The sequence below is a fragment of the Aptenodytes patagonicus genome, chromosome 12 (genome assembly GCF_965638725.1).
Source record: "Aptenodytes patagonicus chromosome 12, bAptPat1.pri.cur, whole genome shotgun sequence".
In the NCBI taxonomy this organism is placed as follows: domain Eukaryota; kingdom Metazoa; phylum Chordata; class Aves; order Sphenisciformes; family Spheniscidae; genus Aptenodytes; species Aptenodytes patagonicus.
In genome coordinates, this window is record NC_134960.1 from 10,612,203 (window position 1) to 10,630,320 (window position 18,118).

An 18,118-nucleotide genomic window follows, 5' to 3' on the forward strand; every position below is an offset into this window, starting at 1 on the left:
TGACCTCTTTTGGTTGGCTTCAAATACTTCTCAAGCTGTGAAGTAGATATAATTTAATTTTCTTTCCATTTTATGTTTTTTCGACCGATTTGGTTTTGATTTCAGAAAAGCTTCTTTAAAACAAGAGTCTTTGCTAATGAGAATTTATTTTTTGGCTTTCATCACAAGCAGTTACTAATTTCAGTTCTTGATGTTGCTTCAGTGTTGTTCTTAATCTCATCTCCTTTTTATCTTTCCATGCAACATTCACAAGCAAAGATTATTTCCCAATTCCTGTTGTCTTTATTTCTTCATTTCTTAGTGCATGAGTGTTGGAGCTGAGTGAAATAATGAACTGTGGATCACTTAGACTTCTTTCCACCCTCCCATCCTTAAGAGCAGGATGGTGGTAGGAGTTGTACTTTTAATATCTTTGACTGTCAGCAGCAGTATGAGAGTTGCAGCCATCACTACTTCGTTTCTGTGACCGGAGCTAAAGGATCTGAACCCCCCCGTAATAGGAGCTGTATGGACTTGGGACAGAAGGATAAGCCTGAGCTCAGAGGAATGAGGTTGAAGCGGCTCTGCTTTGTCTTAAACTGTAAGTTAACTCAATGAGGTTGAACCTTAGCTGGAGGGAAGCACCATCTTGTGAAAACTTCTGGGATAGCTTCAGCAATGCCCTTCCAGGCTAGTTCTGGGAGTGCTTTTAATAGAATTTGCCCTAGTTGCTGCCCCTCCTTTGCGAGGGCAGAGGGTGAGTAACCTGTTGTGTGATGGTGAAATGGCAGGAGTTGGGAGTGTCGTGTCCTAGGCATGGCGCAACTGTGACACCAACCGTGTGGTTGGTTGTGTTAATGGATACTACTTCAAGCAGACTGTCTGGCCCAGGCTAATCCAGGTGCCTTCAAATGTCATCTCTCCCTCAAGTTTGCTTTGTCAGTTTGTTGTTTTTTTTTTCCCCCTGGTACGAAGAGCTGTTGATCTTCAGCCAGGTCAGCCATATCTGGGAGTGGGTTAGTGGCTCGTAGGAATTAGGTGAACTCCTTGTCATCTCCTTCTGTTCAGGAAAAAACTAATGATCATTGAACTTTAAGGAAGAAAAAAGGTGGTGGTGGGGAAGACAGTGGACTGACCCTCACCAGACTTCCTGTTCTAACTAATAAGAAGTAGGTATTGGGAACAGCTTGTTTGCAATCCTAGGGGTGGATGGGCTGCAGGGAGAGGCACGAGAGTTGCTGCCCCAGGAATGAGAAGGTTTGAAGAGAGCACTGGAAGCTTATGGGGCAGAGTTGTTGCTGCCTCCTGCCCCTGGCGCTGATGTATGCACTGGCTTGTGTGCGGGGTGTGACTTACCTGGCAGCTACTAGTGTGGTGAGATCTGCTCACGAGATATCCCGTGCTCCTGCTGCAGGGCCCTGGGCAGGTATCTGCTGAGCTTCTGCCCGCATGCTCAGCAGAAAAGGCTATTAGTATTGTTGTTTATACTGTATTGTTTAATTATCATTTGGATGTGCCTCCTCCTTTTATTTTCTTTCTTGGCTTTAATTCTGTCCGCTTCTTGCCTGAAACAGGCTTGGCAGGATCTTCATCCATTATTCTTGGGGATCAGTGGCTTCCTTCTTTTTCTCCATCCTTCTCACACACAGTCCCTTTTGCTGCCCCAGCCTTTCTCCGAAAGCATGTTCTATTCCTTGCTTCGTTGAATGATGTCATGTTTATAAATAAGTCAGGAATAAACTATAACAGGGCTATTTTGGCCAAGCATTTCCATGATGGCTTTCCAAAGCAGGTCTGAATTTGAAGCGTGCAGGGCTACAACGGCTGCAGCTCAGTGCTTGGACTCTGGACAGCTAGGCTCTTTGGGTACATGATACTGAAAATCTTGGCCTGTAACAATATATATATCTGCCCCTTTGGTGCAGTTTGGTCTTGTGCCTCTGCCAAGATGGTTGCATCCCCACTCACGCTGTTGGGGCACATGGGGTGTCTGCAGCCATGCCCCGCTGTGCTGGAGATGATGGTACTGCTCTAGTTGTTACACAGAGATGACCAATGCTGCAGGAAAGGTGCACCCCGTGGCTTTCAGCATATGTGTGTATTTGTGGACTTGTGCTTTGTGCCACTTCGTCCAGGAAGATTAATGGATTGAACAGCAGCTTCAAGTGATGTAGCCAAGAGTGGTTACTGGACAAGCGTTATTTTTGTCACTTTTTAATGATATGGTTATTTTAAAGGGAAGAAGATTGGAGACAGTTGAGGACCGACAGTATGTGTACAATAATAAAATCACTTAGAAATGTAAGCTTTCTTTGCTTGATTGATGATCTTAAAGGTCTTTTCCAACCTAAATGATTCAATGATTCTATGTTTCTATATGTTTCATATTTGCCTTATGGTGAGAATTTCAGGAGGGCAGAGATACTGCTTGTGTAGTTGTCTTGTCTATGAGAAAGCCTGCCTTCTCATGAAATAACCAAAAGTTGGTGCTCAGCTTCACTTAATGAATTGCAAAGACTGGTGTGTTTGGCATAGTACAAATTCAGGAGGCGGCTTTCAAGGTAGAAGTGTTTGTGTAATCCTTCTGCTGAACCTTGGCTTGTGACCCCTTCCTCAGTGATCAGTGGTCATTTGGGGTCTTGCATTGGTGGAGAGGGTTTGATTAAAAACTTCTGCAAGATACATTCTTGTTCTCTACAAAAATAGCACAAAGTGATCTGAAATACTGTATATAGTCTACAGTTTAGGCTGTAGCTTGTCCCATCTGAACAGCGAATTAATGCCAAACAGTTGATAACAGAGTAGACAGTACTCCCTTTAGGAGAACAACAATACAAAAATGGTGATGTTGCTCACCGACGGAGCAACGCGCTGTCCTTCCCTCCTCACTAACCCAGTCTCTTACCTGCTTTGAATTTCTTCGGTGTATCTTCACTGGAGTTACAACATGGTAGCTACCTGGTATGCAGTGGCTCGCAAGTTTCGTTGTTATTTAAACACTTGAACATTTCCATGCTCTGTAGGTAAACAGTACTCTGACCACATCTAGGGATTACATCTGAACTTCATTGTGTTTAAAAAAACTTGGGCTTTCCCTAGCTCACAGAAAAGTCACCATTACTGCAGGGCTGAATTTTTGGCCATCGGGATACATTAGGAGTTTGATCTTGGCATAGTAAATGTTAATTGTAATAGGAATGAAATTTGTTGTATTCTGACCCAAGAAATACATGCTTTGGGGGCTGTAATTCTGACATCACGCAGCAGAGTTTAAAGGAAGAGACTTACTGTACCTGGAAATGATAATAACTGCTGCTTTCACTCCTCTGCTAGTTTTTGGTTTTGTTTTGTTTTTTTTTTTTAACGTGAAAGCATCTCTGGCCTGGTGGTGGGGATTTAGGGGGAGTGGAGAGAAAGTAGTGCAAGACAGTGACCTGCTGCAGTGTGTCCTGTCGCAGGGCTCTTCCTCGGGGCATCAGAACATGGTGTGCTTCCTGATCTGCCTCTTCGACCCACTGGTGCGGCCTTTGTGGTGGGTGATGATGAGGCCAACATCTGACTGCAGGTGCCGAAGGGAGAGAGCAAACTGGGGAGGAATGAGAATAGCTGCGGAAAGAGAGGTAACTGTTTAAGCATTGTCTGAATAGTTTCTTGAAAGCCAGGTTTTCATCAGGCATCTGTGTGGGGTATTAGAGGGTGACAAAGAGTTGATTTAAATGCAGACTTGCCTCTAGGCAGGGGTTGTGGCTGTCCCTCAGGTGGATAAGTGTGAATGGCTTTGGCAAATCTCCAGCATAGTTTTACTGCTCCGTCCAGCTGACTGTGCTCAAGTTACAGTTGTCAGTAAGATGCGCGTACATTGTGTGTGTACTATGCACTGCATTTGAGATAATCAGTTAGTTATGATATATATATATGCACCCCATAAAGCCTAGGGTTGAAAGACATGTTAAAAAAAAAAATCGAGGCAAAAATCACATTTACAAGAAGAACACAAGCTGGAAACGGACCAAAAAAAAGGGTTTCTGCATCTGAAAGTGCATCTGCATTTTAAAAGCACCAGCAAAGGCAGCACCTCTGGTTCCCATGCTCACAGATGCCTATTTTTGTTCCAGAAAGCCTGTGTCTGTGGCCCGGTGGTGGAACGGAGGCTGCAGCAGGGGAGTGGCAGACCCTCGCTCTGCAGCCCCCCTGCCTGGTGCTCCTTCATGTTCCCTGTTCCTGAGCTCCTGCTCAGCAATAAGTTATTGTGTGGCTTTTGATGACTGAGTGAGAAGAATTTCAGCAATGTAGTCTGTAACGTCATTACCTGCTTTTTTTCATGTAACAGAGGAGTTTATCCTTTTGTATTTTCTTTAACCACATAAAGAAAACCCATAAAACTCAACCTGAAGTGGAATATACCTTTTATTAGAGAGGTCTGTTGCGTTTTAGTTGCTAGGATGTTGAACTGTGAATTGCAAGAGACGTGCCTCAGGAAGGGTGGTGAGCAGGGCAGAGAAGCGGAGAAGGTGCGTATTTGTGCTATGACAGCTTTAATGAGGAGCATATTGCTGATGCTTATTGGCAAGAATAATACCTGCAGCACTTCTTAGAGCTTTTAAAATGCTGAACCCACCTGGGATATGGTTGTTGGCTGGTGCTGGTAAACAGGCAGGATACCCCACAGCTGGGCACAGGGACTCCTGTATCCTGTGAAAACCTATTGTACCCCGTCTTGGCTCAATTAGTCACAACGCCAGTAAGCTCCTGAATCCTCTTCTTGGCAGAGGTCCTGCTGGTAGCACACTGCCCAGCCAGAAAGTGTGCATAATTAGCAAACAACATGGGATCTGCTATTCTATAGTGAGGCAGAAATGGCATTAAGCGGAGTTAGGTTTTTGTGTGCTGAAAGATTTTTACGTTCTTGTGATCACTCTGCAGCCCTGGGAAGCAGGGTGGGTTGGGTGTCTGTTTCTACAGAGTCAGTACTTGCGAGCAGGTTATGGAGACAGGCGAAGTCCGTGTTTCCATCTGTCTCCTAGAGGGGGGATGACTGCTGTTGTGCTCCCTTTCTCTTGCTCTGTAGTTTTGGGGCAGAGCAATGGCAGTCCTGTTCATATAACCTAAAAATTAGGACATAAGGGTTTTTTCTGATTGTAACTGCCTTTGTTTTCAAATACTTTGGTTTCATATACTTTATGGTGAAGCTTTTTCCTGAGCACATCTGAGAAGCAAAGAAATTAGAAGCTTGTACATACCAACTCTTTCTCTCTTTCTTTTTTTTTTTCAATTGCTAAACATTTAATTTGCTGTTCTCATCACCTTCTTCCAGTCAGGAATATTTAATTGTCTCTTACTACTACTTTTTCTGTACACTGCAACCTTTGAAATGAACAAATTGGTGTTAGTGAAGTAATAGGGGCTAGTAGTGACTCCAGATATTTACCTGCTCAAATGTGTGAAGTTTTGAGTGCAGTCATTTACCAGAGGTCATGTTCCTTACTAAAAAATAACAAAAAAACCCTCAAACCCTGGTTTATTACTTTGTTCTTTCAGAAGGATGGAGAGAACCATCGTGTTCTTTGAAGGTGTAGGAGCCACAAAATAAAATCAGGACTTGCTTTTTAATGTAAACGTCTCTGGTGGCCAGATGTAATCTGCACACAGGGGGGAGGCAAATCTTTTTAAAAGCATCTGGAGCTTTAGTGATTTCTTGTGTTCTGGTTTTTCCCCAAAGATCCGAGCCAAGAAGAAACCTACTCCAGTGAAGTATGAAGTTGGGGATCTTGTTTGGGCCAAGTTCAACAGACGCCCATGGTGGCCATGCACAATTTGTCATGACCCAGTGCTGGACTGTCACTCAAAAATGAAAGGTACTGTATCTACTCAGACCACAAAATGGAGGCGTTGTGTATGGCAGGGTGCTGCAGTTTTTAATTTAAAAAACATTTCTGGCCCTTGAAAGCTATGAAGAAATAGACTCTACTGTGGAAGACCTGGATCTATAAAGTAGACCTAGATCAGGGAGGTGACAGGAGGAAGACAGGGCTGAGGCTGATGGAAGTGGCACGGATAGCTGTTGGACATGTAGGCTTTTCTTCCCAGAGTATAGGAAGGATGAGTAGCTGGGCTGAGCAGAAGAAAGAGCACCCTCTTGAAAAAGGGATTCAGAGAAAGAGCAGAAAAAAAGAAGGTGGATCAGGAAGGTGAGGACAGAGATGTGCGATGGGTGGGCAAGCAGAGCTGGGAAGCCTGGAGTGTGTGAGGACACAGAGTTGGCCAGGCTTGGAGAACAGGAGGCTGGAGAGGCTGAGAAGTGGGGTAGTGCAGTGTAGCTGCTGAATGCCTGAAGGTATGGTGGGAATGTGTGAGAGGAAGTAAAATTTTTTTGGTCTTGTTTGGCGCAAGGAAGCAAGGGGCTGTTTATGGGGAAATATCGGAAAAACGTGGAGATGGAGCCACATATGTGAAAGTTTAGGGCATAGTGTGTCAGAGAGACTAAGAGCCAGCTGAGTGTGAGGGGAAGAGATGGGGGAAATAAGACAGAGCTGTGCGTGCATGAATGTAGGGGAGAGCCAGGAAGGAAGAGAGTCTTACAAGCTCAAGGCAGAGAAGTGTAGGTGAGTGATGGAGAGAACAGAGGGGAAGTGATTGTTTGGAAATTGCAGCTCATTTGAAGGCTCTCTCAGTGCTTTTAGGATCATACTAGCTGCCATGGGGAGACTGCCACAAATGGAAAGGCTTATTTATTGGTTCCTGGTTTCCCCTTCTGAATCTTTTTGTTCTGTGGGCAACTGGAAACCCCTTGAACTGGTGCCATCTGTCACTGACAGCTCTGTAGACTGGTGAGGTTGCCACTCGCCGATGTATTTCTCTCTGGTTTTTGTGGCCCTTGCCAGCCTAAGAACCAAGTGCTGAGAGTGAGTAGGCTTTTTTTCAAGTGGCTATCAGCTCAGAGCCCTCTGCTATTTCTCTAGAGACGTGAAGTAGGTTTTCCTACGTTGTGCCTACGTCATCCCCAAGTCTGGTTGCTGTAGTCTTCTTACTTGCTATTTCTCTACCTTTCCCTTCATCCTTTGGGAGGCATTAATCCTGATTCTAGATAATACTGTGTGCTGTTTTAAATAGTCCCTTTTGAGCTCTCAAATTCATGTCGAAGATGTTGCTGGAAGATATGCGAGACATATATTCTCCCCCTGCATCCCTCCCCATGAAGTTTTGGACAGGATTTAATGTATATAGCTGTCCAGTAATCCCCTCTCAGCCTGTGTATGAGGATTTCTAACAAAGGAATTCTGCAGGGAAGAAACATGGTATTAACAAATTCCAGCAAGGTCTGATCTCCAGCTACACGATAGACTCTCCCATCATGTTTTATCTATGTTCAAACCAATAGAGCTCTGGGGAAAAATTGCATTTTCCAGTTGTGGCTGTATGTAATCTGCTCACCTCCCCTCCCCTCCCCAATGCCACAGTGGCAGAGTGGGTGGATCTGAACTCTGGTGCTTTTGGGCAGGGGGAGCTGCCGGGTCTCTGTGTGCACCATAGGAAGCACAGTCCTCCTGCCTTGGCTCTCCTGTTGCCATGGGAATGAGCCCTTGAAAACAAGGCAGGTCGCTTCAAACTCATCACTTGTGCAAAAACCTCTTCTCCTCTTGGGTTGGAGGCATGGTGTTTTGTTTAAAGCGGTTTGCCTTTTCTTAGCAAGCTCTTGACTCAAAGATTTTTGGAGCTGGAAGATTGAGGCTCAGTGGCTTGAGTCCTGGTACTGTGAATGGCATGGATGAAGTCTGTCATCTTTGCCCTTGGTTTGATGTTGCCCTGGTCATTATTTGTCATCCTCTCAGTGGTCTCGGTCAGAATCTCAATGTCAGCATTGCTAAAGGCCAGGCTGCCGTGCTGCGCTGGCACTCCTGGAAGAGGCAGCACAAACCAAATGGGCTGCGAAGTCTAGGCTACGTGTTCAGAGGGTGAAGGTGTTCCCAGGAGAACATGAAGCACACATTGCAGCGAAATGCAGGGAGAAGTTTATATCCCTTGTTCAAGCCTTGTTTGCTCTGTTCTGATGCCTGTAACCTGTCCTTTTTCACCAGCACATCCAGTACTGGTTCAGTTCTTGATTGTACCATGTCTGTTCAGCATTCTCACACAGAAAGCACCTTTGAAAAAATCTTTGATTGTGCCCTTATGATTGAGTTTCTTCTTGCTCTGCACCTTCGTGCCCAAGACGAGATTCTCCTTACAACTAACATCTTGTCATGTTGCACCAGTCCTTGTAGAGCGTGCGTGTATGTGCTTGCTTACTTAAATGCTGCTGTTAATGTTTTATGTCCTAAATAAGAGTTTGTTTGGTAACAAAGCATTGAACAAGGTGGGATATATCATGGTGGGGGAGGTTCAACCTGTATGAGTAAATCCTATCCAGAAGGATGTAACTTCTGGGTGTTGCCGGCACACTGTTGCCTTTTCCCAACAGTCAGGCTGACTGGACTGTTTAATCATTAATCAGGGAGTAGTGAAAAAGAAATGTCCTGCCTAGTATGTTGTGTCTCTCAAGGAAGAAAAAAAAATTGGATATTTTTGCAGGTTTTTTTGCAGCCAAACCATACTCTTTGCACTAGGGAGATAACCCATCTTAGACCTGTTAGTCAACTGCTTGTAAGAAAAAAATATATATTCAGAAACAGAGTGTAGCAACACAGAACATAGAAAGCAGAGATCAAAGGGATCTCCCTGACTTCTGACTAGAAATCCCCAGAACTGGCATTCATGTGGGAATGTTATTGAGCAAAAAGCAGTTGAAAATTAACTGGCAAATTGCTACCGCTTTCTGTGATTCTTTGTCTGTCTTTATTCCGTTATATGCAAGGGGTTAATTCTGTTACATTTCTCAAAATAGTTTCCAATCGGAGACCGTACCGAGAGTACTATGTGGATGCCTTAGGAGAACCTTCAGAGAAAACCTGGGTTGCTGGGAAAGCTATTGTGCTCTTTGAAGGAAGACATCAGTTTGAAGAGCTGCCTGTTCTTCGGAGAAGAGGAAAGCAAAAGGAAAAAGGCTACAAACATAAGGTGAAAGATCTGTTTTCTCTAATATGTTTTTGATTCTTTGAATCTGCACAGTACAAAGTATTCCTTTATGCCTGGAATTGCACTTCGACAGCTCTCTTCTCTGGCAGTGACTGCAGCAACACAGCCAGGGAAGTGGTTCTTTGCATCCTTACAATGAGCATAGTTTATAAGCTGCCAGGAGTTTCTAGGCTCTCTTTTATGTCGGGGTGTGGCCTGCTGCTTTTATTGCCTTAGACAGCTCTGAGAGGCAGAGGAGTCAGGTCTCTGTCGGTGTGAGATGTGTTCAGCGGCACAGCCCTCTCCTGATGTCTATTACAGCACGCTTCTAAATAACTTCCTGTGCTCTCTGGCAGCCTCTTTTGGCTGGTCTGAAGCAGAGGTGGAGTTGCACGCTTCACTAGATCACTGGCTGAGATAAAGCAGTGGGGTTTCTAGCCCTGATTCAGTAATTCTCTTTATACAAACCTGTTAGGACTTATAATTTGACTTGGAAAACGCTTTGTCAGTGAGCCTGTGGGAATGAGTTTTGTGGTGCATCGCATCATCTCCGTTTCCAAACATAACAGCCTGGAGCAGTTGTAGCCAGTATAATGTAACATGACACAGGGGTCTGGTCTACGTCTTTAGGAAGGTGACTGGAGAAATTAACTTTTTAGAATTGCTGAAGTGAAGAAGTACAGAGGCTACTGCATTACTGTAAGAGAGCAGATAGTCATACCAGGCAATGGTGTCTGTTTTTTCTTTTTCTCTTTTTCCAAGAGGTTTATTAGCAGTTATGTACTTAACGTATGTTAGTGCAAAACCATTAGATTAAATGTGCTCTTGCAGATGTGAGTCCCCAGGTGTAATGCTTTCATTTGGTTTTCCTTTTCCAAGGGCATGTTCAGTATCTTCTCTAAGGACTCTTCTCCTTGTGTTCACAGCCCCCTGACAATTAGTTACATGCTCCCAAGTAACTTTTCTGGTCCTAGAAATGCTCCATGACTAGAGTCTCATCCTATATGTAAATAGCAGCACCAGTGTGGCAGCAGCAAAGGGAATCGGATGTTTATTGCTTGCATAAATGTCCAGGTTTGCATCCCTGGAAGCCAAGATCTGATGCAAAGCTGAGAGTATTTGGCTGCTTTGCTACCAGGCTTCATAAAACTTTAGTCTGCTGAGATGAAATTTTGTTGGTGTGGGTGTGTTTTTAAAGGGAAAGTGTTAGAAATTTGAGTTGTTCCTCCTGCCTTGGAATTGGTTTTGATTTTAGGAGCAGTTGTGAAGCCTTTATTTTGCTGTTGTGCAGCCAAGAACAGCACACACAGATAAGAAACAAGTTTCTTGCTCTTTTTAGATGGTAGCAGAGGTTCCTGTCCAGTGTGGAGAGTGCTTTTCTTTTTTAGGCTAAAGGTACAGAGTTAAAGCTGGGAGAGTTCTAGGTAATGGATGTCTTAAATTTGTTAGAGTATATTTTAGATGTGTGTCTGGATCTCATGTTTGTACCAAGATGAGTTGATGGAGAGGGAAGGTTGAATTGTGCTCTGAGTTCAAGGGATGCAGGAAGAATCAAGAATGAGCAAAGCAAACATGTCTGCTCAAATGCTTTAAGGAAAATGATGCTGCATTTGCCTTGAGAGGCTTGTTGGCTGTCGCTTTGCATTTCTGTGCCAGGAATCCATACCATATGCATTCCCCTTTACAGGCTGTTGTGTTCAGGGTGTGCTGGGATGCCAGGACATCTGGTTCCTGGGAGACCTGTGCTTGCAGGCACCTTTTTTTCTGTTTTGGGAATGCACGGGGATTTTTATTAGGCTCAGCAGGAGTGCAGGGTACTTACCCAGGAGAAGTATTTTCTCTGTCTGCTAGGCACAGTCTCTGAGCATACATGTGATTGTCTTAAAGATGCAAAGTCCTGGATTGTCAGTGTGTTCTGTGCCTTGTGCGTCTCTATCTCACTTTTATCTTGTTGCTTACCCCATCAAATTTTTCTTTTTCTTTTTTTGTCTCCTCCAACTTTAAGGTTCCTCAGAGATTTATGGCTAAATGGGAAGTCAGCGTTGGACAGGCAGAAGACATTCTTCTCGGGGGACCAGAGGATCAAAAATGCAGCCAGAACTCTATCGAGCTGGACAGCGAGAAGGAATTGCAGTTGGAATACTATGCCAATGGCCCTGGAGCAGAAAGGGACAGGCAGCTGAATGGCTGTTTTAAATCCTTGTCATTTGACTCCAGACACCCAGCTAGTGAAAAAGGAAAATTGCACATTAAGCCACATGTGAAAAAGAGCTCTGACAGCAGAAAAAGGACTAGAGTAAAAAAGAGTGGTGCAAGAGGGGAAGCATCTAGGGGAGAAATCAAAGAAAAAATGCCAGAGAGCATAGTTAGAAACATGATTGTTGGGGACCTACCGGATAAACACGCATCTCATGAACTTCGCCGGATTGCCAACAGTCTAACAGCATCCAGTAGCACCAGGGAAAACCATTTGCTTTCCTCCTTTGGAGAAAGACGTTTTGAAAAGACTACTTTGAAACCGGACTATGAGAATCGTAAAAGTGGTGCTCTGAAGAACATGCTCCAAGGGGATTTGTTTTCCAGCGCATCTTTGGAGAGAGAGAAGAGCTCCCTGGGCATTTTGTGCAGTTCCAAATTACAAATACACTATTCTGCATCTGATACTGGTATTGAGAAAAAGCAAACTGAATCGGATTCATCCTCTTCCCTCTCAGATGGTGGGAACAGTGATGTAGATACCATGGACCAAAGTTCAGAGAGAGCCTCTAGCGCTCTTGAAGTTAGTGATTCTTCAGATAAAGTGGAGAAGGAATTTCCTATGACGTCAAGTGGAAACATTAAGCTTTCCATGTATCTTTCTCAGAAGAGTAACAGAAGGGCCAGGAAGAAGTCATACAGAGATCGCAAACCTCTGGGAGGTTCAGTAACCAGCAGACTTGATGCTGAATTTGTGGATGGGGAGCTTGAAGTAGGCTTCTCTGATGCTGAGATGTCATTGACGGCTCTTGAGCGCTCTTCAGATGTGAGAAATGACAATCTTTCCCTAGTGAACAAGCACACTACTCCCCAAAGTGTTTCCAAGGACAGCTCCTGGCCTGCTGTTGCAAATCAAGCAATCTTAAAACCGAAAAGCATGAAATTGTCCCGAATCAGGAGCATAAAATGCAAACATAAAGAAAAAGTTGTTGGGTTGGAGCCTTCTCTTGCAGAAGAGGAGGGTGGCATGAATCGCTGCTCTTCTGATACCAAAGGTTTCTCTGGCCTTCAGAGAGATTCTCTTCAGAGAAGCGGAAAAGTTGATGGTCAGAAACTGCTAAACAACATGCATGAGAAACCCAGGGATTCTGCTGAAATAGAAACGGCTGTGGTGAAACATGTCTTGTCAGAGCTGAAGGAGCTGTCTTACCGGTCCATGAATGATGATGCTAGTGACTCTGGCACTCCAAAGGCCACAGTACCCTTACTTTTCTCTTCTGCCTCTGGTCATGGTCGTTTGCCTATTGAGCCAGATTACAAATTCAGCACCTTGTTAATGATGTTGAAGGATATGCATGACAGTAAGACAAAAGAGCAGCAACTGATGACTGGTCAAAATATAGTCCCATTTCGAAATACCAGCACAGCTGATGGTTCTGGAAGCAATTCTGCGAGTGGTCTGAAGTCCTTGTCTATTGTAGGTCCCCCATATAAAATAGAAAAAAATGGAGATTGTGCCCAGGAAACAGTAAAACCAAACTCAGCTATAAGCAACTCCTCATTTTCACGCAATCTTCCAACCAAGTTGACGGGGATTGGTACTAGTAAAAGGGAGCCCGCGAGTACTGCTGTTTCTGGGACAAACGGCACAAATTGCGTGTCCAAACGCAACTGTTCAAAATCTAAGCAGTCATCAAAGCTTGGAGATAAAACAGTTTCAAACAGAAAGGACTTAAAACCAGGAGGGCCAAGTAAGTTGTTAAGTCGGTTATCCAAAGATTCAGGAGAACATGCATTCTGCGTTCACGGTTCGGTTACCAGTCCTCTAGGTAATGAAGCAGAAGATACTGAGAGGAAAGAGTCTGTTGATTTAACAGAACATTCAACTGATGAAGACTCTGCCTGTTTATCTGATGACAATTTAGATCGTATTGGAAGGAGACCTGAAGCTGGTAGAAATATTGAGAGCTGCACTTCTGCTGAAACTGGGGAGAGTCCAGACTTGGATTCAGAGGCAAATAGTGAGAGCTCTCTTGGTGATGAGTCTAATGATGTAAATCACGTAGCACCCAAAAAGCGATGGCAGCGTTTTAACCAAAGCAGTGCTAGATCTAATAAGCACATCAGTAGATCTAGGGAACAAGGAAACTTGGAGAGTGCCTTTGGCCTGAATTCTCGTGGCTTTTCACTGAAGGGAAATGAGTGCTTGGGACGTAGGCATTCCCCTCATTCAAAGGTGCTTGAGGGAGACCTGACAGATCAGGACTATGAGAATCATTTAGACTTAGTTGAGAAACGTTTGAATGTATGTGGTAAGCCAAACAACAGTGTGATGGACTCAGAAACAGAGCTTGGCAACTTTGCTCCCCAGTCTGAATTCTCTGCACAAGGTAAGGGAGCTGGACTTGCGCCAGAGTGTGTATTTGTATACATTTTATACTTTTTCATTTAAAGCATAAGTTATGGAACTTGGGGTGTTTGACAACATGGAGATGTATACCTCTGAGCTGAAGAAACTGTGATACCTTGGTCTGGGGTTCTCTGTAAGCACGGAGAACAAAAGGCAGAGCAGTTATGGGATTTTGCTTAGCTTTTTGGTCAGAAAGTTTAAATACATTACAAATTACTAGTTCCTCCACAGTGAAAGGTAAAATAAGCATCCTTCTGAGTTTGGGATTTTTTTTTAAACTTATACCTTCGTAATGTGTTGCTTAGAGCCACATGTTTGGTGTTAGCTGGATAGATCAGCGCTAGAAAGTTGTGGGAAACAGCCTCAATGGCTGCTTTTTTTTTTTCTAGTGCTGTTTGACATAGAGTCTGTCTTTGGTTTGCTCTGTAGGATTTCATTGAGACAATGCATTGGGGCGTTTTTGGCGTTTCAGTGTGGAATTTTATTAGCTGCTAATAAAATGAATTGGGGAACCCAACAGATTTCCTAATTTACAGCTCTGGTGTGGCTGCCTGAGGGATGAAGGGGAGAAAAGAAGAGGGCGGAAGCTGCCAGGGAGGCTGGGCTGGAGGTGGGTCTGGAAGATGGCAGGTAGAAGTAAGGCAGCATCACTGGAAGGGAAGTGACCTAAGAAGGAGGAGGCTTCTGAAGACCACAAGCTCAGACAGCCCTGCCTCTCCCACAGAGATGGGGACATTTGGTTAAAGCAAAAAAAAAACAAAAACAAAAAACACCCAACCAAAAAAAGTGTGTGTGTGTAAGGAATAGGTCCAGCAGAACCACGTTCAACACATGCCATCCTCGGGCTTCTGCAAAGAATCTGGGGAAGCAAACCTAATGAAAACAACAAAATGAAATTGTTAAACAGATTTTGCCAAACTAAATTGCTCTAGTCTATTTGCAATATCATAAATTAATATAACTTAACAGAATTTTGAACCTGTGTGCATTTTGTCACTTATATGTTCCCTCAGTGCACGTTTTGGTGTGTGCATTTTGCTATTATTGATTGCTGGAGGTTGCCTGCATCTCTCTTTCAGTGTGGAAAAGGCAGCTCCTGGCTTAGTGGTCATAGGACCTGCCCAAGGCAAGTCACAGCAGGCACAGAAAACGAGCCCATAGGGTGTAACACATGGGGTAAAAGTTGTGGTTTGAAATCATGACAAGCTCAATCATTCACTGACTCCTCTGGCTGTGGCTGCGTGTTTTTGAGGACTTAAAGTCTTCACAGAGCAGGCGAGAGGATGCACATTGTTCTGGGGCTGTTGAGGCTCTGCTGCAGGAGTGTTGCAGCCTGCCGGAGGGAGCGAGTTCTTCGTTTACACTAAGATGCAGCTGGGTTCTCATGGCTTCATGATGGTTTTGCGATTGAAGCATCACTGTAATGTTGCTATGTGAGATGAAGATGCAAGCCTGCAGAGAGAGTTAGAGAAGAAGAGCTGCTAAGAGGTAGTAACCTTAAGAGAAGAGGAGGGAAGCGGCAGAGGAAGGCAGCAGGCTCCTGGGCAAAGTGGCACTGACAGAGAGGAGCACAAAGCTGTCCTGGTACTGCGCACAGGGGTGCAGTGAGGGCCTGGGTTTGCTTGCAAAAGTGACAGATCAGCAACTGCAGTGTAATCTAATTCCCCTGCCCTAAATAGCATGTGAGCCTTGAAGCACACCTGAAGCGTATCAATATAAATGTGCCATAGGGAGGCACTGGAGCCTCTGTGTATGAGGAGCTGTCTGGACTGCCGTAACATCCCCAGTGTGCTAGTGGTAGTGAGTAAACCTCTAATGCTGCGAAAAGCCCGTTCGTGGAAACCAGTCTTCCTTTTATATCCGGCAAGGCCAATTACATAGAAAGTAGAGAGAATGATGCTGGAAGTTAGACTAACTGCAGCTTACAGGAGAGAAGGAGTTTCCTCTGTTTGCCAGTGCTTTGAGGAGACGTGGCTAGTCCTTGGCCGCGGCAGGCAGAGCATCAGTGTAAGAGATCACAACAGATCGCAGTCACAACTGTGTAATTTCCACTAAAATCAAACTAGATAAAGTCTTCATCATAGTTGAATGGCAACATTTAGCATAATTTTGCTACAAACTTTGTGGTGCGATTTAAAGCAAATAAGGCAGAAGTGAAGGTTAGTGGAATTTGCTGACATAAAAGATTTTTATAAATAATAGTTTCGTCAGGTATGTGATTTGCCAGTGCCAGTCAGACTGCATGTGGGATTCTTGTACAGGATTTGCTGGGGGGGGGGGGGAATGCGGTTAAGCCAGCCCTTCTGGCACAGTGCTGTGCTCTGCTGCATGGCTTTGGGGCTCTAAATAGTAGCCCAGTGAGGATACTCAGCCTATAACTGGTTATGTGCTGAAATGTGTATTTCACCCAGACACCTGTGCAGTACGTTAATAGAGGCTGAAAATAGCTGTGTTTGAGAAAGTTGTTCCTTTCTTCTCTTTTGGCCAAGTTTGACGTTTTCATGCTTGTTTAGCCACAAAGCCACAATAAAGTGTAGCAATCTTCCCTGTTCTAAAGTGTTGCACTGGAATGCTTTGTTATAAAATGTTTCTGTTTTAAAGAAGAAAAAGCCACCTCCTACACATGAAAAGAAACAAAGAGAATATTTACTGTTTCTTCCTAAACTTCCAGGAGACTGCAAATGTTTTTGTGACTAGGAGAAATCTTTTGACAATATTATTTAATAATTCTGAAAACTTAAAAAAAAAAAAAAAAAAAAAAGGGGGGGGGGGAGTCAGAGGTATTCCAGGAAGTGAGAAAAAGACATAAACTTGCATCATCTTGCTTTTGCAGCTTGCTGAGTAGAGATGACGTGAGCGTCAGGGCTCTTTTTTTGGAGCTTGCTGTGCGTTGGGGTGTTGAGGTGGTATAGCATGGGTGGTTAGGTTTGTACCAAGGAAATACCTGTTACTGGGTTTCCCTTGCGATGGTGCAGCATTGTGCAAACAAAGACATCTGAGCCCTGAAGAGCTTGCAGTCGCTGGCGAGGACTGTTCACTCCCTGATCTCATTGTGGAATCTATTGTTGGGAAGCAAAGGCAATAAATGGGCTTGCAGTAGCAGATGGGGAATACAAGGCTCTTGTAGTATATACAAAAATATGCCAGGGAGGAGGGGAAGGGAAGGACTTAGGCTTACGTGTCACTAGTGAAACTAGTGACTGAACTGCCTTACGGGAAGACTCTTTTCCTGTGCCCCTGCACTGAAACCAAGGGAGTTTTGGTTAACAGCAAAAGTAGCATGATGAGTCTGAGTTGCTAATGGACTTAGGTTTTGGTAAAAGTGCTGCAAGAAGGTTACATGTAGTTAGTCTAGGGGGATGCTGGGTGAAATTCCAGAAGCCTCTCAGTCAGATATTTAATGCTTTTTGATTTCTTATCTGAACTGCTTGAAGTCCCTTAGGTCCTTAAAAATCCCACCTGCCATGTCAGGATTGTGGAAAATAGGAAGCTTAAAAATTATAAGGCTGTATCAAAGAGAAAGAAGTATCAGGGCTTTTCCCACATGGAGCCTCTGGAAGAGAAGGCAGGAGCAACTGCTATCTACAGATCAAGAGGAGAATTTTGTCTTGTGATCCTCTCAGAAACACAGTCTTGAAGCTGCTTTCCTTTTTCTTAGTACATTCAGAGAGGAAACGCCTTAGAAAGCCAAGTAAACGGCTTCTGGAATATGCAGAAGAATATGATCACTTATTTGCACCCAAGAAAAAATCAAAGAAGGGCCAGGAGCAATTGCAAAAGGTGGGTGAAGGCTAACGTGCTCTTCATGATTATTACCCTGAGGCTCTGGTCTGTGTGCTTTTGACGCGTTCTTGCTGGCTAAGTGTTGTTGCTGTGTGCGGTGCCATGCAGGATGAAAGCTTTCACCAACATGTTTCACTATGCTAGGTGAATTCTGTGGTGAGGACTGAATTTGAAGGAGGTCTTCCTGCACAATGCAGTCCTGACAGAGATACCCAGCGGGGGCCGAGTCCTTTGGTTTCAACTCCATCTTCAACCAAAGAGTCCCCTCCCATCCTTGAAGCAGAGTGCTCCTTCTCAGAACTAGGATCCCATTCCACTGATCAACTTCTAGAGGGACCTTCAGATTTTCCAGAGCTGGTGCTGTCTTCCTCGGATGTTTCTGAAGTTTCTGCTTCTCCAGATGCAGAAGAGAGATTCCTGAAATCGGGTAAGTGGGAGGTTGTGTGATTGTGCTCCCGTAAGTGAACATGTCACAAGTTCAGCAGAAGTTGTTGCTTTGGTCAGAGTGGAAAGGTTAGTAGCTGTTGATCTGTTAGTTTGTTTTCGCTTTGCTTCATTCAGTGACCATTACTGATGCTGGGAACAGAGAGGGGGCAGGTGCAGTGGGTGACCCAGTGAGCTGGATGAGTACACTTGTGCTTTTAGCTTTCTGTAGTGTGTGATGGTCCTCTTTTAGGTCCTGGCACCGAATACCCCTTT

The 18,118-nt window shown here is 44.3% G+C and overlaps 1 protein-coding gene across 2 annotated transcripts in view; it reads left to right on the forward strand.

The window, feature by feature from the left end:
• Window positions 1–18,118, forward strand: part of NSD1 (nuclear receptor binding SET domain protein 1) — a 66,209-nt gene that overhangs the window by 11,747 nt on the left and 36,344 nt on the right. Inside the window, exons 3-7 of one of the 2 annotated variants that reach the window (XM_076349694.1) lie at window positions 5,699–5,834; window positions 8,861–9,033; window positions 11,036–13,616; window positions 17,295–17,416; window positions 17,564–17,846. In XM_076349694.1, the coding sequence (XP_076205809.1) occupies window positions 5,699–5,834; window positions 8,861–9,033; window positions 11,036–13,616; window positions 17,295–17,416; window positions 17,564–17,846 (3,295 nt within the window). Of the gene's footprint in view, window positions 1–5,698; window positions 5,835–8,860; window positions 9,034–11,035; window positions 13,617–17,294; window positions 17,417–17,563; window positions 17,847–18,118 lie in introns of those variants that run through there. The other variant, XM_076349696.1, reaches the window with a different exon arrangement.